We start from the raw sequence: 24,197 nt of genomic DNA on the forward strand, positions 1-24,197 counted from the left end.
CACCAAAAGCTTTCTTTGTGAAAAGAAAAAATCTATAACCCACTTTCCAGAGGTAATGCTTTTAACCTTTCTTTGTCTATGTGTGTGCATACATACACACACACACACACACACACACACACAATCACTTAACACTTTTTTTCACTTAATGGGTTGTGGACTACTTTCCATGTCATGAAATATACATTTATATCATCAAGTACTGAGCAATTCGGAATGATTCTACGTAGAGATGCATTGGTTCATGGTCTAGCCTCTTGGCATATTTTGCTAATGGAAGAGAAAGGGGTTAAGCAGCTTGGCTGGGTTTTTGTGGTCTGTAGCTTCCAATTCTGATAACTGCCACCAGACTAATTCAGGGTGGCTTCTGGCTGGAGCCTCACTGCCGAGCAGCTTGGCTTTCCATAGGTGTGGTTATTTGAGGAACAGGACATTTGCCCACTTGTTCTGGTCTGTTTCCATTATGAAAAAAATGCAACCCAGTAGCTCATCTCTAGTTTCTGATTAGGGCCAGAGTGGGTGGTCAGGCTCTGGGCTCTGTCCCTCTGTCACAGTGACCTCTAGCCAGCTGTGCCTCTTCTCCAGGCCTCAGTGTCTTCATCGATAAAGTGAAGGGTTGGGTCTGATTGTCACTGCTCCAACACTGTGATTGCCTGTTAACTAACCGGAGTAAGACTGAGGCTTGGGGGTGGCCTTTCATTGCTGCTGTGGTCCGGTGCCAGGCTGGCTGGGCCAGAATCAGTGAGGCAGTGCTTCAAGCATATATTCCTGGGCCCTTTCCCTCCCCTCCCATTGGGGTGAGGCCTGGGAATCTGTATTTTTAAAAGATCTTATTTATTTATTTGAGAGAAAGATAGAGAACATGAGCTGGGGAAGGAGCAGAGGGAGAAGGAGAGAATGTCAAGCAGACTCCGCACTCAGCACAGAGCCCGATGCGGGGCTCGATCTCACGACCCTGAGATCATGACTTGAGCTGAAATGAAGAGTCAGATGCTTAACCGACTGAGCCACCCAGGCACCCAAGAGAATCTGTATTTTTAACAAATCACTTAGTGATTCTTTCTCTCAAGTCACCCAACTGATCATATCCTCGTCAAGCTCTGGTTCTGGCCTAAGGGTTGTCAAAAACATCTCAGTGCCAAGTCCTTTATGGAGACAGCTGGTGTTGCTGGACGCCTACACGGTTCTGGCTTGGGGGCCACCAGCAGCCTGGCTTCCAGTGCCCAAGGAGACAGCCTTCCCCAGCCTGTTGGCTTCTCACTGATTGTCAGAGCTCAGCCCACCCTGTCCGTCCACTGGGCCTTTTTTCCCCACCAGTTTCTACCACATTCTGCTTCCCATAGCTTCCTGCTCCATATGCTTTGGTTCAGGCTGCAGCAGGGTTATGACCACCCAGGTGTTTGTACCAGCAGCCTCGCCTGAATGTCCTTTATCACACAAGAGATGCTTTTCCTTCCACCTGGTTTTATTCCTCCCTTCATTCCTTCCTCTTCAAAAGACCTGGTGTTTCTGATATATACCATAGATTTCTTTATAAATCCTTCAGGACTTTGAGCTACCTTATTAGCAGTTTATTCCAGAGACTTCTTATACACAGGGTTTTTAATATTTAAGGGGCCAGATTCCTTTTCCTCTGATTATTAAAACACACACACACACATACCCCACACTTAAATAAGAGTATACTTAGGTTTTAAAAAGTTAGATCATGCTTTATCCATGATTTGAATTAGAGATTCTGATCTTATTATATTTCATATTTATTTCATGTCACATTTATAAATAAGAAAGAGATAAACCACAGGGAGCTGGATATTTTCTTTGAGTCATCTAGTATATCAGAATTACCTGGATAATTTGATAAAATACAGATTCCTGGACCTCATCCCAGACTTACTGACCATCCTTGGGGGAGGGACCCAGGATTTTGCATTTCCCGTGAGATCTCTGGGTGATTCTTTTGCATGCTAAAGGCTGGGAGCTGTGGCATTAGATGGTGGAGAGAATTTAGACAAGATGGGAAGGACACTGAGATGCAGCCTGGTGGCCACCAGACCACTTAGCCCTAACTCCAGCCTCTGCCCTCACTGGCTGTGTGGGTTCTTCTGTGCCTCAGTTTGCTCATCTGTGAAAAATCTGCAAAACTATCAGAGTGGCCTCATTGGTCACTGTGAGGATTAAAGTGTAATATGAGGATTAGTAAGTGTAATATGTTTAAAGCAGCACCTGCGCATGGTAAGGATTCTGTACATGCTTGCTGTGAATATTATCCCATGTCTGGGAATGGCACGAACAAAGTCAAACAGACGGAAATGGATGGCCTGTGTGGGGGAGGCGAGCAGACCAATTTGTCAGGAGCAGAAGGTTTCGGTTAGTGGTTTTCAAATTATGGTGCAAAAGCTTAACCTGGGGAGCTTGTTAAAATTTTAGTGTCCTTCCAAAGATTCTGATTTAGTAAACTTGGAATGAAGCCTTGAGATCTGCATTTTAAATTTTTGGTGCAGGTGATCCGCGCAGTTTCAGAAACACTGCTTTTGGTGGAGAAGGATTGGCATTTAAAGTTGGAGAGGTCTTCCGGGACGGGACTAGAGCTATGAAAAGATGCAGACACTCACTGCATATTTAATATCTGTTTTATTAGGTGTGTCCAGAAAGCAGTAGAAGCATCCGGGAGGTCCAGTGCGCATCCTACAACAACAAGCCGTTCATGGGCCGCTTCTATGAATGGGAACCATTTGCAGAAGGTAAGACTAGACCCAGCCCTGTCCAGAGGAATTATTCTTGTCTGTTCCTCAACCCTGTTCCCTGCTGCCTGGTGCTGGAGGAATTGGTGTGATCCTGATTCTAGCGGCAATAGGGAGCAAAGTATGGCCCCAGGACGCAGGAGAGCCTGCAGGTAGTCTAGCTCATAGGCATTGATAGAAAAGATAGAAGAGAGCAGCGTCTGTCCCCATCACCGGGTGAGGGAGACAGAACAGCGTTTGAGGAACTGGGGGGAGTGAGACGTTCAAACCAAGGTTGTGAGGATTGAGTGGGGACAGTTTCCCTTTTCCTTGGTTCCTGCTCCAGGCTTGTGTGGTGGCTTCAGAGGACATGTAGGGTTGTAAAGTTGCCAGTTGTGTGTGTGTGTGTGTGTGTGTGTGTGTGTGTGTGTGTGTGTGTGTGTGTAGGGGGCCTCACATGCTGTTTCCAAAGCTGAAATGCCATAGGCAGGCATTGGTATCAAGGTTCCTGCCATTTCAAAATGGCAGCAGGTCTGATTTTGAAAGAACTTGGTAATACTGCTCTGGATCCCAGAGTCACTTTTCTTAGTTGAAACCAAAGTGATGACGTGCCTTTCGAACAGAGAAGTATTGAATTCTGGGAGATTCCTTCCATCCCAGAGAAAGTGGGCTCCAAAGAGGGGAAGGGTCAACCAAAACTTGGGGCGTTAAATACTGGTGGTCAAGTTGGCCAGAAGCGGAGAGTCCAGCCACTCTCAGTGTCCACTGTCGGCCCAAGGCAGTGGCTGGGACCCCGGTATTGGCCAAAACCGAGAGTGCAAAGTACTGTGGTCATGTCCAGGAGCTGGAGAATTTGTCCTGGGAGAGGGCTTCATAGTGATTTCATCACAAAACCCACGCCTGGGGAAGCCAAACTGTGGGAAGTCGGGTCTCAGTGGGGACCCTGGAGGAAGAGGGAGGCATTGATTTCTGCTCTGAAATTGGATGCAAGATGGTTTTTGTCTGTATATTTTCTTCAGAGGAGAATCTGTAGCTTCTCGCAGATTCTCAAAGTGGTCCCATGACCTCAAAACTGTTAAGAACTAACTTGACTAAAAAATTGGGGTTACCAGATCCAAACAGGAAGGAAGAAGAGATGAAACATAGTCAGTTGGACACAAATGTGAGGCTGGCTGGGAGGCTAGAGGGCAAGCTCAGGAAGGATGCCTAAAGTGAAGTTTTGATGCCATGAATCAGAGCTTGGCTGTGGCCCTTTTCATCCTAAAAAGCATTGTGTTAAATGCAAGCTGGTATCCTGATTTGGATCCCAGAACAGGAAAAGGGCATGGGTGGGATACCTGGTGAAAGATGCTTAAAGTATATAGTTATGTCAACAGTATTGTCCTGGTGTGACTGTCTTAGTTTTTATAAGTGTACCATGGTTTTATAGGATGTTAACATTAGGGGAAGCTGGGTGAAGAGCATACAGGAACTCTCTGTACTATCTTTGCAACCATTCTAGAAGTCTAAAATGATTCCAAAATAAAAACATGTTTTAAAAGGCATTGTGCTCCCAGTTAGCTAGATCTTATATGCATTCTGATGAAGATAAAATCTAAGATTTGCTTTATATGGGTGAGTAAGAGTGTCCCGGATTGAAACCTTGTGCTTCCTGGAACCTCAGAAGGTGTCCCTATCTGGAGATGGGGTTACTGCAGATGGAAGGTGTTGAGGTCCTACCAGAGTAGCGTGGCTCTTAATCGAGTAGGACTGATGATCTTATAAGAAGAAAGGACACAGACTTCCAGGGAGAGCGCCAAGTGACAATGAAGGGAGAGATTGGAGTAATGTGTCCATGAACCAAGTAACACCAAGGATTGCCAGCAACCACTAGAAGTTAGAAGAGGCAAGAAAGGATCCTGGCATAGAGCATGGCCTGCCAACATCTTGCTTTTGGACTTCTAGCCTCTAGAACTAAATTTCGGAGTGTATATTTCTGTTGTTTTAAGCCGCCAACTTTGTGGTATTTTGTCATGCAGCCTTAGGAAACTCCTAGAAAGAGGAAAGAACTAGGTTCTGGATTGATTGAGGTCTGCCCACGCGAGTAGATCAGAAAGTGGGGGTGGTCTGAGCAGTAGCAGGGGATGCCCAGAGAAGTGAAGCACGAATATACAGTAAGTGAGCATTTGACAGATCCAGGTCTACCTGAGTCTGTGGTTCTCAGCCCTAGCTGCTCATTAGAATCATCGAGGAGCCTTCTGGAAATACTGACGTCTGGGCCCCGCTCCCAGAGATTGTGATTTCATGGTCTAGGATGCAGCCTGGGCAACAGGATTTTTCTAAAGATCCCAAGTGATTCTAATGGGTAGCTGGGGTCAAGAACCTCTAATCCCAGGAGAAGGCAGGACCCCATAAGCGGTGGTGGCTCTAGCCTAAATTAAGAGACAGAATCGTGGCTGCATTTATAAACTGTGAGATACATTGTTGTGTCAGAACAATGGTGGTCCTCAGTGAACATTTGGAGAAGTAACCCAGGCCTTTGTCTGAGCCACACCCTTGCATATTTATTGGGGTGGATAATAGCTGCTTTATTGGGATTACCTGGGAGGAAGGGTGAATTCTTCCAGTGATGAATACTCCATTGTTTTGCCTGGAGTTGAAGCGCATGGCTGGACCTTGTCTGCATAGTTTGGGCTGGTCATCCACCATCCATGTCTGTCCAAGGCCCCCTGCTCCTGTCAGGCCGTCATAGATTCGGGTCTCGTGTCCAAAGCCCTGTGTATTGCAAAGAACTCTTGTGCTAAAGTTTTCATGTATTACAGCTATGCTCTCTGCACATCTACTATTGTCTGGTTTATGTTTGATTCTGCCTCTTCTGTTCTTTGGTTTGCCTTGATTTGTGCTGGACTTGAAGTGTGAGGCCTGTGAGATTTTTTTTTAACACTTGCTTTAACGTATGTAGACAGAGAGAGAATAGGTCGATAGTATAATAATAAGCTCCTTATACTTACCACTTAGTTTCAACAGTTATCAGCTCATGACTGATCTTTTTTCTATATACCCCACCCTCTCTTCCCCACCCAGATTATGGGGAACTATTTGAATTCACATTATATGGCACTATTCCTTGGTAGATATATTAACTAGAAGTCTTGGTTGTGAATGACAGAAACCCAGTGGAAAGTGGGGATTGGGACACAGAAAAACAGATTCTTCAAAAATCGTTATATACTTCTTGATCATAAGCCATAAGATTTTGAGAACCAACTAGAATCGTGGTATTTTACAAAGTAAAGGAAAATGCAAAATAGCAGCAGTTTAGAGAAATCAACTACTGTCTACGATGTGTTACTCGGTCTAGAAGATTCAGCATTCTTTGAAAATATTTATCGACATTAATATGTGTCAGGTGCCCAGGAGAGGAGGAGCCCATGGTCCCTGATATTGTATTTACTTTGACTTTGTTTCCATGGTTCTTTCTGCTGCTAAGATTGTTTTCTTGATTTTGTCCTTCTTCCTCTTAAATGACTCCTAGGCTGACCTGCGGGAGGAAGACGCTCTTCATGCTTCTGCAGGGTGTTCAGACTTGCCGCCTGGATTTTGCATTGGGCTCTTGGTTTTGTTTGGACGCCTAGTGCTATTCGCATGCACCTGCTTAGAAAAACAGCTGTACCCACTCAGTCCAATGCCACATAGAATAGTAAAAGCAGAGTACACTCTGATAAACACATTCATTTTACCACATGCCTCGTCTTCGGCCTTTAATCACATTTCCTGGATATGGCTTTCTCTCCTGAGATAATGCCTCTAGGCATTTTTCTCATACCTCCTAGACCTAAGACTGTAGAGATGATGGCGTCGGAATTAGGGTGTCCACACGTCCCTGTGTGCCCCGGACAGCAAAGGTTTATACCTGTCGCCTGGTCCCCTTTCACTCTCAAGACCATTTTGGACAATAAATTATGCTGCTGGCCTAGCTGGCATGGGCCACATTAATAGGAAGACTCTGGTGTAGGTGCTGACAGTGGGGGACATGGTACCTGTTTTCATGCCTAGGGCACTGGGCCTGGGTAGCATTAGAGGCCAGGCTTTTGCTGGGTCCCTGTGGGCTACCCGTAGGTATCAGTCTTCATCCATGAATCAGGAGACAGCTTGGTGTGTGGGTAGCTTAAGTCTATTTTGTGGCCCTGAGGGCTGAACTCAACAGAGGGGAAATCTAAAAGCCAGAGGTGAGGCGGAGTTAGAAGTTGGAGGTTGCTGACCGGTCATATGAGCGGGCTGCGCTATCCCTTAGTATTGCCTAGATTATGCGACAGTAACAAAGAACCCCCCAGGCCCAGTGACTTCACGAAGCCAAGGTGTCTCTTGCTCGTGCTCCCTGTGTAACGGAGTATGTGTTCTGCTCATTCGGAGCCCCACGCTAACAGAGGTTGCCTGTCACCTTATGCTCCCATGGAGGCGGGGACAGGGGAGAAGTGAATCACCATGGATTCTTAAAGCTTCCGCCAGAAGCCATCCCTGTTGTTTCTGCTCCCATCTCATTGGCCAAAGCAAGTTTCCTGTCACACTGAACTTCAAGGGCAGCAGGGAGGTGCCATCCTGCCGTGTGCTCAGAGGAGGAGAAATGGAATATCCGCAACCTACCCTCATGACTAGCACAGGCAGGAAGCTTCGACAAAATCCCTCGAGTGCCTTCCTTAGACATCCAGGGGACTTTGATCAGGCTGCTTGCAAGACTAGATTTTGCTCCAGGGAAATTAAAGGTGCCACACAGCCTCTCATGGGCACAGGGCCCCGAGCCATTGAGCTCAAGTTCTTCCCCTTGAGTAAAGCTCAGAGGCACAGAGATGGAACTGTGCCACCGAGGTGCCCAGCTGTGCTCTTGCTTCCTCTGCTACCCCAGAGGCTGCCCTGGCACGGACACCACGTTCAGGCATGGGACAAGGGCTGCCAGCTAAAAACACTCACAGTGTTATCAGAACTGTGGGACACGAGGCGGGAAGGCTTGGGACCGAGTCCTGCTGGACCCGGGATGAGGATGCTCATGTTGTAATCAAGCAGCTTCATTCCCAGGTACCTGGCATGCTCACCTCCGTAGCCCACCCCTCCTGCAGAGTCTGTAGTGATTATGAACCTTTCCATGAGGACAGGATGGGCCTTAGGGAAGCAAGAAGAGTGTTCCAGTGATACCCTAACAAGATTCACTCTCGGGCTCTCTTATACACGGCTAGGAGTAACTGGCAAGACTAGGCCATGTATATTTGGTGTATGAGTATATCATCGAGGACAAAGAGAAATCCCGAGGGCAACCTCTTTGTGAAAACAAAAACAATGATTTCGGTTTTATACATGTTGAGTTTGAATGAATGGTAGCAAGATGCCGAGCAGAAAGTTGGGGATGAGATACGGAAATGGAACAATTGTCGACCTATATTTGAAGTCATTGGACTTGGTGTGATAATTAAAGCCACTGCAATGGATGAGACCTTCAAGAGAGTATAGAATCATAAGGACAATGACGTCAAGGAGGCAGCTTTGCAGTATGTCCACATTAAAGAAGCAGGGGAAAGAGGCTCAACCATTAAAGAGGGTTGTTAAGGGAAGGCATCATAATGCTATGGTTTCATCCCTTGTATTAATGAAGTCTACCGTGCTTTATAAAGTTCTCTTATTACATACACCACAATGAGGATCAAATGAGATAGTAGAAACTGCTTGTCTTTATTGAGCACTTACTGCATGCCAGGCACAGTTGTAAGTGCTAGCTCATTTAATGCTCACAATAACCCTGTGAGGTGGGTCCTATTGTCAGCCTCATTTTACAGAAGAAACAGAGGTACAGAGGGGTTAAATAACTTGCCCTGGGTCTCCCAGCTAGCAGGGGATAGAGCCAGGTTCAAACCCCAGAGTCTGGCTATGGAATCTCTCCTGTCAATGTGTGTGGAAGCCAAGAGAAGGATTTGTACAGTTGTGAGCATTTAAGACCAGTTTTTGGGTACCTGTTTTCATGGTAAAAATTAACTGAGTAATTAAAGTTTAGCTTTTCTTAAAAAGCAAGAAAGGAGAGAGAGAAAGAGACAGAGAGTGAATGCTGGTTAACACAGCCGAACACTGCAAGAGGTCAAAGAGAGAATGAGAAGTGAGAAAATAAAACCAGGGTGGGCTGTTGAGAACACGACTGGGAATTTAAAAAAAAGAATTGCCATGAAAAAGTCATATTGAGATTGTTTGCTAGTTTCAGGGGAGAGAGAAAGGTTTGTTTAGAATGGTTGAGAAACACGGGTGTGTGCAGATGGAAAGAATGAAGCTGTTAGAGAGGGAGTTGGGGTTAATAGAATGGTATCTATGAACCCACCCATCCTGTTCTAAAAGAAAAATAGGCATTTTCTTTTTCCCCTGCAGAAAGTATATTATTGTTTCTCTGCAAAGTATTATACTAAGAAAGCTTCTTCAGCATTTAATAAAAATTCATTTATTCAAGAGAAATGAAAGCAGTCATATGTCCATAAAAAAGATTTGTTTAAGAATGTTCATAGCTGCTGTTTTCCTAATAGGCCCAAAGCTGGAAACAACCCAAATATCCATCAACAGGACACTGAGTAAACAAACTAAAGTATGTTCATACAATGGAGTATTACTCAGCAGGAAAAAAAGAACACCCTACTGATATGTATAAAAACCTGGATGAATCTCAGAAACATGAAGTTGACTAAAATAAAGAGTACATTCTGTCTGATTACATTTACATGATGTTCTAGAACAGGAAAAATTAGGCAGGGGTGATAGAAATCAGAACAGTGTTTGCCTATGGGAGTGAGGAGGGGTCAGCTAGAAAGGGACATGATGGAACTTTCTAGAATGAGGTGATGTTCCTTTCTCTCTCTCGGTCGCTCTCTCATTTTATTTTTCTTACCCTTTCTTCCTGACCATGGAGGAACAAGAGAATTTTATGGAGAATAGACTCAGATGCATAGGATCATTTTTAGAAACATCTAGAATCATAGGGCTTTGTTGGGCCCGGAAATCCTCAGATAGGTCCAGAAGTTAGACATCTGTATTAGTTAATATTCTTTTTTTTTTTTTTTTTGCAAGCAACAGACACTGATTTTGGCTAAGTCAAAACAAAAGGGTTTTATTGGAAGGATATCCAGGAGGTCAGAGAATCAACAGGAAGTGTGCAGAACCAGGCTTGGTGAAAGACAGAAATTGAGGAAGCTCTGGGGGTCCAGGTGGACAGAATTGATGGTCTTCTTTGTGTGCTACTGCTGCAATGGATAAGTTCCAACAGGTTTCTCCATCCAAGATTCAAAACCCTGGAAACAAGTAAGCTCAGTTGGCTTGGTGTAAGCCACATGCCTCCTTCTTGGCCTGAGGGGTGAGGGGGTGGGTCCCCTGATTGACATTCCCAGCAAGACTATACACAGTGGGGGTGGGGATTAATTCCCGAAAAGGAAATCCAGATGCTGAACCACAAGAATGGAGGGTGGATCCTGAATGGTCCCAACCAAGGTCCATAACAGAAACTCATGACAAGTCAGGGTACCCACCTGGCTTGTCAACTCTCATTTCATCCATAGGCTCACAGGGCTTCTTAATACCTTTGAGGGATTATTGGAATTGGAATATAACATACGGGTATCACTCTTCCATTTTTCTTGTGGTGTTTACATTTCTAAAGATTTCTATAGATAGACCCCTTTAGGTATGCATGACCTGTACCTGTGTGGATCCCCCTTGCTCCTGGACATTCTGCTAGCATGATTCAAGTTGACCAGGGAGCATTTACACAGGGGCGTGGGAGAGAGGCTGGGTTTCCGTGGTACCCTTTCCACCCCACTGCGCCCTGTGTCGGATGATCTCAGGGAGAAGTGAAGTGTTAGCAATGACTCTTCCCACCACCCCCGATCTCCACAGTCTGGGTCACTGGGCTAGCCTTCCTGCTCCCCTGTAGGATTATGTGCAAACTTCTGGCATCCACACTGTGTTTCTCTCTCTCTCTCTCTCTCTCTCTGAAGAGTAAGGAGAATGTAAGAATGGCTCACATAGGAATCACACCTCTCAGTTCATCTTTTCCCTGGGCAATTTAAGATTTCGAAAAGGGAATATTGAGGGAGAAAATCATCCCTGCTGGAGGGTATTCCGGAAAGTGTAAATGATTCCTGTAAAAGCAGTTTCTTTCCTGGCACTTGAACCAGTGTCATTCTAAGTAATTAGTAAAGAAGAGCCTCAGGATAGATTTCAACATCTAGTGAGCAGATTCATCTAAACATGAAATAACTTTAAGGATTTAAAACCTAGTGTGGAGGTTAAACCCATTGCAAAACATTAAATACTGAGCCTCGATCCTGTTATTTCCCACTTCCCCAAAGCTCAGTTTTCCACAAAGACTGCTTCCGTCCTATGGTGTGGCTGGTGGGGGTGGGCGAGATCAGGTGTCTCTGCTGTGTTCCTATTCTACAGATGTAGGAACTGAGTCTAAGGGATGGACGGTCTGCCCCAGGACGTAGAATCACATAGAAGGATAAGATGAAACAAGAACTTACATAACCACAGCCTGCTGAGCTGAGAGTAATGCCTTGCCTCAGGGGCTCCAGAAGAATTTCTCGCTCTGCTCTGTGTAACCAAGCCGGGACAGATCCGTTTCCTTTATAAACAAACAAATGTGTTTTTACATCAAGACTACCAAGACTTCTCCAGGAAATCCTGGGACTCGGTCTTCATCCCTTGTGCCCCCTGAGCAGAGGGCTCTTATGAATCGGTAGGGACGTGTCCCGAAGGAGCAGTCGGGACATTTTGTTGCACCTTGTGTGGATATCGAGAAATTAGTTTTGGGCAGACATCGAGAGGTTTTTAGAGTTAGAGGGTTTAGAGCTAGAAAGTAATCAGTGAATATGCAATTTATACTTAAATTGCAAATTCAGCCTGTCTTTCACGTATTTATCGAAGAAATTCTCCCCTTATCTGCATAGCCCCTCCCCCACAGCTATTAAACTGCAACCGTACCTGTCTGTCTCTATTTTCTTAGAAATCTCAGTGAGAACATTCCATGGGTCAGTGGGCCTCGTTTACAAAGGATTAAAGGAAAAATCTGTTGTATATCTGCGGTTGGGCGGGAAGAAGGGAGAGAGCATGCATCAGCGCCTCCTGTTTTTACCCAGTCGGCTTTACCTGCCTCCTCCTACTGCCTACCCTACCTCAATGCACTCTTGTGTGTTGCCACCATTGTTTGTTTACCTTGGGATGATATTTATTGCCTGGCTACCCTTTGGAACCACAGTGAATGAAAGGCCCAGTTTCCCCCTTCAGATATTTGAAAGCAGCCGTCTTGTCCCCCGGGGACCTTGCTTGAGCAGCCCGCTGAATACTTGTTTCCTTCCATTGATCCCCTGTGTATCAGGGCATGCTGTTTGTTTATCAGTGTGGCTGTTCTCTTTAGAAGATAGTACGTGAGTCCTACCAAGCAGGTTCCCCAGCCGGTGCTGGCTCTGGCCGAGTGTAGCTGTGCTGTGGGGGACTCAGGAACGAGGGGCATCACTGGGATTGATTAGTGATGTCTTGCCCAGGCACGGGAAGGGAGATGGCCACACATATGCTGCCTTTTTGCCGTCTGCATCCGTTTTTTCAGTCTTTCGGATTGTGGCTACACAGGTGTCAGTTAACCCTTTTAGTTGCTTGGAAGTTTGGGATGAGTCCCCATTGAACAGAGATCCCTGAATGATTCGTAAAGTGCACCAAGCATTGCCTAGGCGTCGCTACAAATGCCTGTGTAAAGCTTCTGTAATCAGGGACATGATGCAAATAAATATGATGAACACATAACATGGTATGCTGTCTCTAAAATATGTTCACATTTAACAAGTAAATAAAAACCAAACAACAGGTGGTAACTAGTTATAATTTTCCAAGAGAAGACTTTAGGATAGCTGTCATAGTTGGGGGCAGGCCTGATTTCCAGAATGGTCCTTTATTTTTTTTTAATTATTTTTTAAAGATTTCATTTATTCATTTGAAAGAGAGAGGGAGAGAGAACACGAGGGGGGGGTGCAGAGGAAGAAGCAGACTCCCCGATGAGCAGGGAACCTGATGATGATGATGATGATAATGATGTGGGGCTCAATCCCAGGACCCTGGGATCATGATCTGAGCCAAAGGCGGATGTTTAACTAACTGAGCCACCCAGGCACCCTCCAGAGTGATCCTTTAAATTAGGGATTCCTTCAGGGGTGCAGGGTATCTAGAGGTGGAGGAATTAAATCGGGAATAATTTCTAAAAACAGGATTGCCTGATATCTATGTATTAAATAGTTTTCATTCTGCTTTTGGAATTGTACTTCCTGTCTGCGTCTGAGGCTGTATCTCCTCCAGCAAAACAAAATTGCAATAGAGGCAATTATTTGTATCTGGATTACCCTGCTTCCAAACCCAGCTATCTTCAGCCTGAACTGTGGGGAGCGCTTGTCATTAGATCCTGAGTTCACATGCATCATTGTCACACCTCTTCCCTGCAAACCCAGGCTGCACTAACAGCTCACTGTTGGAGGTCCTTTCAATCCGAATACTTTGCCACTGAGTATATCCTGGGATATGCTTCTCTTTAAGATTACTGACTGTGGTATATATTATTACCCTAAAATATAAGGCTTTTGTTCATTCACAGCCATTTCTGTTCACTTGGGAGAGATGTCTGGATTTTTTACTTGTCCCTCTCTTTTCTGTTCTGGGACTGTCACTTCTCCATTCTTGCCCCCGAAGGCATCCAGTGATCTCTGGGCAGCCCACTGAGGAAGACACACTTTCCTGGGCCTGTTGTGCTGGGACTAAGACAGTGAGGTTCTGTAGGTCCCCCAGAGCAAAGCCCAAGGAGTCATCACTACTTTGTGGTATCAAATTCCTCCTGTTCAGCTCACCCTTCCATGGGCCATGATTAGTTTTTTTTTTTTTAATCTGGATTTTTTCATTCTCTGCTTTGAAGTGTCCCGATACACACCCACCACCACCACCGCCACCCACCAACAACCCCTGTGAAGAAACCATGTCACCCTGTGTTGACAGACTTGTGTTTGGATATGTTTAAATGGCTCAGAAGTAAAACAAGGGAAGGCCTGGTATGAATTCTAGTTTGGAACTAAAGACTGCAAAAAGCAGGTAGCAGTTTTGTAAATGGAAGTGATGAATAACTGAGCAGCAGCTTTGGAGCTGGTCAACAGAATTTCCAACTCAAGATTGCTACTTGGTAATTAATAAGAAAGGTTCAGGAAAACGAAGTTCTACATTATGCTCAGTTAATTTTTTTCCTCTTAAGCCTTGCTACAGACAGCATTTCAGCATGGAGGCAAGGAGAAGGGTGAGTGGTCCCAGGCTGGGGAGGAGGAGACTGAATGGCAGTAGGTTAGGGGTGGAGAGAGCCAGCCCAGGCAGGGGTCAGAGGCGCGAGGCAGACAAGCCGTGTCCTGAGTTTAGTGAGGCCGGAAGTCAGCAGCAGACAGAGCAAGAGACTAGCAGGGCAACCATAGATTCCACGTGGTTACTGAATTAACTTTTGTTTTAAAATTTTATGGAGGGAGCCATAATTTATTGGACTGAGTCAAGTTTTGTCCAGGGGAGTGATGTGAAGTTAATCCCTGATGTGGGTTAACCCCTGAAACAGTTTTCATCTCAAGTCATGCTCTAACAAATGATGTTTGTTTTCATTTTTTTTTGTTTTTTTGTTTTTTAATTGAGCTGCCTGTTAAAAATGGGTCAGATGTATACAGGACAGTGGAACTTTTGGTTTGGGGGAAAACTTACAGGAACTGGGATGAGGTGTCTGCTGTGATCATGAGGCCTGCCTGTCATGGGGAGGGGTGTATATGGAGAGGAGGGCTCTTGCCTCCCAGTCAATACAGGTTACCTCTTGATGCCAACAGTTAGAAAGGGGAAGCATATCAGATGCCTACAGCCCACATTCCACTTGTCCTTAAGGTTACGCAAATACTCATCATATAAGAGCTTGGGCCCTTGTCCGCTGAGCATGTGGCTGTGGACGGCTTGGTGTACTCAGTAGGGCCCCATCCATCAGGCGTGATGCCTTGTCCTACACCCGGTTGCCATGTTTGTTTAAGCGGGCTCTAGAGGTTGTATAGAGAGCGGGAGCAACGTGCTCTCAAACCCTTGGTGAGAAATGTTACCTTTAAAAAACCCTTCATGGGGCGCCTGGGTGGCTCAGTCGTTAAGCGTCTACCTTTGGCTGGGGTCATGATCCTGGGGTTCTGGGATCGAGCCCCACATCGGGCTCCCTGCTTGGCTGGAAACCTGCTTCTCCCTCTCCCTCTGCTGCTCCCCCTGCTTGTGCTCTCTCTCTGTCAAATAAATAAATAAACTATTAAAAAAAAAATAAAAATAAAAAGCCCTTCAGCATGTTCCTGGGATTCAGAGGAGGACTGAAACCACTGACATTTATGATGGTTATCATTCTTCTTCCGTGTCTGTGCTCATGACGTCTCCAGGCGGGGAGGGCCGAGGGGCGTCTGGGGTGTCAGCTCCCACCCTGGCCCCCTGGACCTGTGGGGCCTTTGGAATCAGCTGGTGTGCTGTCCTGCCTCACGGGGCCTGGTGAGGGCTGTGCAGGGCTACCCAATGAAACTGTGCCTCGGGACTGGACAAGCAAAGTCAAGTTCACACAGAATAGGAAGGTGCACTTTTTCTCCTTTAAAAAATTTTTTTGCTGCAACATGTTGGCATTAATTTATGCAGCCACCTTTTGTTCTGTGTGAGAAATAGCCTTGGGGCAGCAGGAAGAGCAGTGGGCAGAGGACACAGCCCAGAGGCACCACCCCCAGCCTCCTTGGGCCACAGTAAGAAGTTACTGCCTCCCCTTGTGAGGATTCGGTGACATGATGTGTATAAAGCACATGTATAAAGCTACTGATCACCGAGTGCCTGCTTCGTGCCCGGCATCCTCCAGGTGGAGTCTAGAAAGGTGAGGAGTATGGGGCACATGCAGATGTCAGGAAAGGCGTTCAGGCAGAGGGACTAACGCGAGCAAAGATGCAAGAGCAGAAAAATACAGAAAATGTGCGGGGGAGCATCAGGGAGTGTAATTTGGCTGGAGCGAAGGATGTATAAAGGGAAGAAGTGCAGGAGAAGGTTGGGCTAGAAGTTTGGGGCCAGATTATGGAGGGCCTGAAATAGGAGGCTAGGGAAATTGGACCTCATTTTATAGGCAGTGAGGAGCTATTGGGGTTTTTAAGCAGGGGAGTAACTTGATCAGAGCTGAGCTTCAGGAAAATTAATCTGGCAGCAAAATGCTGGAACAAGAAGGGGTATAAATAAATAATTTGAAAATCTGGCAGTAGCGTTTTCAAATATGTTCTGAAATGTATAAGCTGTATATTTTGAAATGATAATGTCTTTCTTGTTCTTCCTCCCGACCCCCCCACCCCGCATAAAAAATTAGCTAATTTTTTTTTTCATTCTCTCTTTTCTTTTTTTCATTTCTCTTTCTGTGTCATTCACTCAGGCTTTTCTTTTGTCCTGCTTGTTTTTCATGGTTAGTGGCATTTGGGGGGGTTCAACTCCAGCCAGAGGCAGAGAGTCCCAGGAGAGTGTTTTGAGAAGGTCCAGCTGCCGGGCTCTGTGCCCAGTGTACCAACTGTGACTGGGTTCCATTCTGGAGGCAGAGAAACCATCCAACCGATTTTCACCATCCCCAACCACACAAAGTATAGGTGTTTTGAATGAGTAGGCAAATTCCTGTCATTCATGTGACCAAGGTTCCTATAATCGCATTTTCTGGACTCATCACCAAAAAGCTCAGCAGAGTTGTGAAACTCTTGGGTTAGCAAGAACAGTGGGATTTGTATGGATTCGGTAGATATGACCCCCACCCTTGCCCAAGCAAACTTCATAAATGTGTTTAGATCCTAGGTGTTCATGGATTTAACTTGCAGGTTTGTGACTCTCTGTGAGTTCCCCTGAGGGTCTATGGCACAAAGTTTGACTGAGATAATTGGCTCTAAAAAGTCTGTCTTGCAAGATACATGTACAGAGAAGGGGCATTTAGCTTTGCTGTTCACTACTTACTTGTGCACTGGCAATAATGCGAATTAATTAATTAGAATTTTTTTTTTTTCGTGAGAAATGGCAGCCAAGTGAGAGATATACCTCAAGTGAAATGTGAAAGTGTGATTCATTTGTAGTGTGTGCATAAGGCTCGGAACAGAAAATTTATACGACTCTCCATGGAAATGTGATTCGCAAGAAAGCTAGGAGCCTCTATAAACATTTCTGTATTTGTGAATCTGGGAATTCAAGAAGGTTCCGGATGTGTGCCTCAGGAATGTCAAGAGTCTGCTGTAAATCCAAATTCACAAAACAGATAAATTATTGAGTGACTATTCAGCTTGCAAAACGATTTTTCATTTTATTAACTATTTATTGCTTGCTTACCTTAGTAAATGTAGTTAATATTTGATTTACAGAAATTCAGTGTATACAACTATTTCTGGATACATGTATTATGTTAAGTGGAATCTCATTTTCATAGCATTAGGAAATTTTAAGATACTCATTTCTCCACTTAAAAAATTAATTTGCATAGATGAAAGGTATTTGTTCCATAATTACCCATTTGTTTTTTACCACAAGGAATTTTGCATTGATGATTCTAATTTTCAAAGCTGTTTAATAACAAAGGTTCTTATTTGTTAGTCTCAGTTATTACTATATTCACTGTCTTTTGGTTTAGGCCCATGTAGAATAGCCTTTAAAACCCTGACTCTGATGGTTACTTGCTCTGGGACCAAAGGCCTAAGATTCTCCATCAAGAAAATGGGGATAATAGTAGTATCCCCTCAAAGATCTTTGGAAAGATTAAGTGAAATAATTCATGCATCTTGCACCCAGTTGGTACTCAGTGAATGTTAGCTATTATAGTATTACTCTTATTTTTCCAGTCCTAGAGATGAAATCAGTTTACTCAAGCTGAGCAGTTATTTCCAAGTGAGTGTTTTTCATCCAGCTTCTGTTCTGTATCGAAACTATTGTACATTTCCCCAAATGAGGAAGTTTTGGGCATCTCACTTAAACTTCTGGTGTCTAGCAGTATCAGGAGATCCTGAGCTATCTGGTGCTTGGATTAAAGTGCTTTAAAGGTTCACTGATTTATGGTATCCCTATGCAACCGTACCATAGCCCGAGAAAGAAGGAAAAGGGGGCGAAGGGGGAAGAAGAGAGGAACATGTGTTACTTTTATGTAAATGTTAGGTTGCTCCTGGTGTTTGTCACTGTCTTATTTCCAGCAATAACCCCTTGTTGGTGCAGTGGGGCCTTGGTTCTGACATCAAATCTAGCTCTGCTCCTTGACTTTGAAGGTCTGTATAGTCTAACACCCACAGCTAACCCACAGTTGCTTTCCTACCATTCCCACTCTAACCAGGCGATCACCATGAACTTGCTCGTGTATTGACTTTGTCTGGGGTTTTCTCCAGTTCACATTCACTTCTCCAAATTCCATCTGGCCTTCAGGACCCACTCATACCTTATCAGATCCATCAAGCCTTCCCTGACTGCCTTATTCCTCACTCATTTCTTCCTGAGTCAGCTTATGTTTCTTTTTCGGCCTGGGCCCCATAGCAGAGTACCCTATTATAATTATTGGAAATCACAGCAGTAATTTCAAACACCCACATCAAATTCTCTAGCCCTCATTTTCACTTGCTTATTTCTTTGGTTTTGCTACCAACCCTGTGAGGTAGGCAGGTCCGGTATTTTCAGCCCCTACTGTACTTGGCCAAGCCCATACAGCCAGTGAGACACTTAAACTCACCCTCTCTACCAGGCCGATTTCCCAAACATGGTTTTACAGCACTTGTTTCCTGTTTGTTAATATCATCTCTTTAACTAGTCTGTAAAACTCCTATTTATTTTTTCCATTTATTTGAGAGAGAGAGAGAGGGAGAGCAAGCAGCAGGGAAGGGGCAGAGAGAGAGAATCTCAAGCAGACTCCCTGCTGAGCATGGAGCCTGTCTTGGGGCTTGATCTCATGACGCTGAGATCATGACCTGAGCTGAGATCAGGAGTTGGACACTTAACCCACTGAGCCACCCAGGTGCCCCTAGCCTAAAACTCTTGATGTCAGGGGGAATGTCTTTTACTGCTGTACGTCTGAATAGCATTTGGCCCTGTATCCAGCTCACTAAAGACCTGGTGCTTAATAATAGTAATATTTAGCAAATGCTTATTATGTGGCAGGAATCATGCTGAGCTTCTCTATAGGCAGTGTCTCACTTAGTCCTCAGAATGCCTCCATCATCTAGGTGTCATTATTAGGTTTAGGTTCAGAGAGGTTTAGCAATTTCCTAAGATCAGATAGATTAAAGAACTAGTAAATAGCTTTAAGTCATCACAAAGATCGCTGTTACCATGGGAGGGTTTTTCTGGTATGTTTTATTTATTTATATATTTTTAAAAGATTTATTTATTTATTTTAGAGAGAGAGCAAGCACGAGATCACAAGCGGCCGGGGGGGAGGGGGGTGGTGGTCGGGGGGCGGCCAAAGGGAGAGAAGCAGACTCCCGGCTGAGTGCAGAGGACACGGGGCTCCATCTCATGATTCTGAGATCACGACCTGAGCCAAAACCAAGAGTTGACTGCTCAACCAACTGAGCCACCCAGGCGCCCCTGGTGTGTTTTATTTTTTTAAATTCAGACTTCTCTATAGCTTACCATTGATGAAAATAGGGAGATACTATTGTTTGGATATTTTAAAATTTGTATTGCTATATGAGTGCTAATGCTGTATAATAATAGGTTCTGGGTCCAGAGAGCTTCTCCCTCTTTCTTGGTGGGATAACATTTTGAAAGCATAAACTCCTACAAATAAATGCTGGGGTACTGTGTAGAGGGGGCGATGCTCAGAATGTTGCCAAAGAAGCAGTTCCATGCTACATTTTCAGGCTGCTAGTGATAGAAGTTTCAGTAAGCATTTCTTCTTGCTGGGAGTTCTATAATATTGTGTACCCAAAGCATTTTTGAGGTCAGTAATGGAAATAACTGGTGTTCTTTGTTTTGACCATTAAGGTAAATAAACTATCTCAAAGACACATAGTCTCTGGGATCCATGCTCTTCATATAACTCAGACTTTTTTTTTTACTAGAGCAGTCAGCTCTGCCTTGCAGTGGTGAGTTGAGAGATTTCAGCCATGAAAAAAATTTCCTAAATAAGTCAACTTGTGAATATGAAAATAATTCAGGGTATCCAGGTCTTTTCCTTTATTTTGAGAACAACTATTCCTCCATTAAGAAAAACAACAATATTGGGGCGCCTGGGTGGCTCCGTGGGTTAAGTGTCTGCCTTCGGCTCAGGTCATGATCCCAGGGTCCTGGGATCGAGCCCCGCATCAGGCTCCCTGCTCAGCGGGAAGCCTGCTTCTCCCTCTCCCACTCCCTCTGCTTGTGTTCCCTCTCTCGCTGTCTCTCTCTGTCAAATAAATAAATAAATAAAATCTTTAAAAAAAAAGAAAAGAAAAACAACAATATTAAGTTCAAGAACACTAGCCATGATCTATTTTCCCCTCCCCCTATAGCTGGGATTCAACTAGGTAACAGAGCAAGCTTTCGGGTGTACTTTTTATTGCGGTGTGTCTAGAAAATCGAATAGTCAGCCACTGAGTGCATTTCATTCTTTCCTTTTAAGAGTGTGTTGTTCTCTGTGGAAGCCCCAGCAGTTTGGGGCACATTCACCAGCCCCCATCCTGGCTGCCGTTCTCAACGTTAGGCACAGTCTGTGTTTTCAGAGACGTGAGCACCATCCTTACTATGAATGGGATGGAACAGAATGGAACGGAATGCAATAATCTTACCTTATTAAAAATTACTTTTTCAGATATCCCACAGCTAAGCATTTTGCACTTTAACAAGCCTTTACAACGACATTATTAACAGAACCATTTTATAGAAACAATTAAATGCACTAATCGTTCATACCAAACTTCTCAGCTGGCTGGAGAGTCCCTTCATTGCTCCTTCACTTGTGTCTGAAATGTGTCGTTTGGTGATACTCCTGGTTTTTAGCCTGGCTATCTCTGTTTGATCCAAACAAGAAAAGTTTATGTGTATATATCAGGGCGTCACCAACATGCTCTTCATGGAGCTTTTGTTCACCTACTAAGGTGTTTCTGAAACTGACCCCGAAGGAAACTTCAAGCAACTTAGTGCTTCACAAATCAGGTTTTCCAATGGATTGTTCCAAATCCCAACTTCTCCATTAAATTGAAAAAAATCTGGGGTGCCTGGGTGGCTCAGTCAGTTGAGCATCCGACTCTTGGTTTCGGCGAAGGTCATGATCTTACAGTCCTGGGATCGAGGCCCGCAGCAGGCTCTGCGGTGTCTGCTTCAGATACTTTCTCCCTGTTCCTCCCCCTCTGCCTCTCCCCCCTCATGAGCAGGTGCATTTGTGTGCTCTCTCTCAAATAAATAAATAAATAACATATTTTTAAAAATCCTAGTGATTTTTCTTCAAAAACTTGCATAGTTTTAAAAATAAATATCATTGCAAGAAATTGTTTTCATCCAGCTGAAATTCATATTTTTTCCTACCACAATAAAAAAAAAAAGTCAGGTTTAGGCCCATTTGTATCTCTGCAATGGTATACTTTCATTTGACATATACATAGGAGGCATTGTTAAAATTTGACATATATATATAAAGGTGTCCTTTGCATTTTAGATTGATTGTGACCTATTTGCTGTAAGTTGGGTTTGGGATCATCCTGTTATTGTTGTTGTTTTGCTATTGTTATTATTATTTCTTGTCGATTTTATAGTGAGAAAATCTCAACTTGTGTTGATTTCAAATCATTTTGATCTGAAAAACTTCCAGGTTTTTTTTTAAGATTTATTTATTTATTTATTTGAGATAGAAGGAGAGTGAGCATGAGTGGGGGGAGGAGCAGAAGGGGAGGGAGAGGGACAAGTAGACGCTGCGCTGAGCACGGAGCCCGATACAGGGCTCCGTCCCATGACCCTCAGATCATGACCTGAGCCGAAATCAAGGGTCTGATGCTCAACTGACTGAGCCACCCAGGCACCCCAAACCTCCAGTTTTTAACGAATGATTGCCATTTCTAGGGCCGTGTGGACTCTCATTTGAGAAGCATGACATTAAAGTCATAGTCACAATTAATACTAAAAATTGTGACTGCCTGGAAAGTATCCCAGAGAAAAGGAAATATTTAGGAAACAAAGGAAAAGTACCCTTTGGGTGGTTGAATACAGCAGTGTAAGATGCTTGTATTTACAGAGGGAAATGGAAGAAAGCTCAGCATCTTACAGAATACCGTGTTAATATTTAATATTTAGAAAATCATAATAGTATCCAAGAAAAACTGAAAATAATATGCTTATTATCCTATAGTGTTTTTATATAATCCTGCAGGTCTAGAATTTTACCCATTGCGCTATCTGTAATAAGCATTATGGGATAATATTAATGTCCTTACATTCTTCTTTGATATGCATGAGGATATTTTTAAATTTAAATGTTTTATATCCAAAGCAGTTCCAGACAGTACCCGAAAAAACAATCAAACTTCATGTGGTGAAGAGAAATAGGAACATGTCCCTGGAAAACAGATAGATATAGACTATAAAAACAGCTTTGAGTGAGGCAAACATAACTTGTGGAAAATCGTCTCGCACGCTTTTGAAATTAGGACGAGCCTCCAGCCACATAGGAGGCAAGGACCACTGTGGGGTCAAATGCCAAGAGGATGAACTTGCATATTTCAGATGCTTCATATTTTGCGTTTGATGTTCTGAGCTGCTGGAGTTGGGTGCAGCCCTTAGATTGATAAACTGTGTTAGGAGATGTTGAGTTCAAGAAGAAATTTTTAACCCTTCTGTGTTTAGAAATGAATGACTTCTGTGGCCAGGGGCTGATACGCTCCCTACAATCAAATCGGGAAAACATTTTGAGAAGAAATCGACTCCCTTTCACCTTTGGGCAATTTTATACAATATATGCAGCACACCCCATAAATACAGAGAGGTTGCCTACAAAGTGTGCTAGGTGATATTTCCTAACGCAGATGCCCTCGTTTATGCCCAGTGAGACATACACAATGTTTAGAAAAAAACTGAACTCTACAGTCCTGCCTGCCTGTTGGCTTGGTATTTACTAAAAGCAGTTCTGGGTTTTGATGATAAAAAGGAGCCAGTCCACAGTAAACACCTCATGTGGAGGGAGATAAAGGCAAATCGGAAACTTTTTCTGTCTTGTCGTTTTGATCCATTTTTGAAGAGGCATCCTGACAGCAACGAGGGAATGTCAGTTTGGAATTCATCCCTGTTGGATTTGGCAGATGTGAATAACTATTCTTTCTGAAGATCTAAGAAGTAAAAACAGCAACTGAAAAGCACCTCAGAGATTATCTTAAATCCCCCATTGTACAGATGGGGAAACTGAAATCCGGAGGTGTCTCGGAACCAGCCAAGGTCAAAGGGCAGATGAGGGTGGGGGTTGAGAGTCAGAACAAATAGCTTGACTTCTCTTACCATCCCATCTCCTGTTGGTCAAGTCCAGCTAGAAGCCAAAGGGCAAGGGCTCCCTCCTGAGACACAGAGCAGGGCAAAGAAAGGCTGAGAACGGGTCTGGGAAGGCAGACAGAGAATGACGAGCATATCTATTACGTCCTTAATGAAAAGAGCTCTTTTGAATGGAGAGTCAGCTCATTGAGTAGATTTCAGTATCTAATTAATCACAACAGCGTCTGCATACGTTTGAAATAGTGCCTTTGCTCATGTGTGAAATGTGTTATGGGCACATTCTGCTGACAGCACGTGGTAGAGTTCCTGTATTCAAGCTCCCCTTACCACAGTACCAGAACCTTCTAGGGGTCTGCAGGCTTCTGCGTGGGGGATTCCTGCATAAAGAAATGAACACTTTCACTGGGCAAATCCCCACCTGGCATCGGTCTCTGTTTATCAGTGCTGCTTTTTGAAAATAAAATCAGCTCTGCCTTTTAACAAAATAGCTAAATATGACCAGAATTTTTGAATTAGGATTTCGATGGTGAGCCAGACACAATGTGAGGCATCTCTTACCTTAGATCCACTTGGCCTCACCAACTTGAGGGTCTTGGCTCAGTCACTGCCATACCTGTCCCACTGTGGACACCACCCAGCAGCTGCTAACCTCTCATCTGCCGCCCTGGAGCTTCCTGTCGACTCTGAGGGGGAGACTCCCAGGGGCCCTCAGGCACTCCAGCATGTGCCACGGAAAATGTGGGGAGGTAGCATACTGAGAGTGAATCTCTCCTAATGGGAAATGGGCGTCCTCCTGAGACACGGCATTTCATACTTCCTCTAGGGATCCGGTCCTGCGTGGTCCCAGGGTGAGTTGCCCTGGACAGCAGGCAGAGGTCAGCTCGGGAAGACACCCCGTCTCATTTTCTGTCTCTCCTTCCTTATCTCACTCCCCATATCCCTCCATCCCGAATAAAGTAAGTAGCTCTGCTT

General features: G+C 44.4%; 1 protein-coding gene across 1 annotated transcript in view; it reads left to right on the forward strand.

The window, feature by feature from the left end:
* Nucleotides 1-2,687: 2,687 nt before the first annotated feature.
* Nucleotides 2,688-24,197, forward strand: part of LOC116640552 (thrombospondin type-1 domain-containing protein 4-like) — a 127,925-nt gene continuing 106,415 nt past the window's right edge. The window contains exon 1 of the mRNA XM_032417598.1: nt 2,688-2,744. Within this exon, the coding sequence (XP_032273489.1) occupies nt 2,708-2,744 (37 nt within the window). The 5' untranslated portion in view covers nt 2,688-2,707. The remainder of the gene's footprint in view (nt 2,745-24,197) is intronic.

The sequence above is a fragment of the Phoca vitulina genome, unplaced genomic scaffold (genome assembly GCF_004348235.1).
Source record: "Phoca vitulina isolate PV1807 unplaced genomic scaffold, GSC_HSeal_1.0 scaffold20, whole genome shotgun sequence".
Lineage (NCBI taxonomy): Eukaryota > Metazoa > Chordata > Mammalia > Carnivora > Phocidae > Phoca > Phoca vitulina.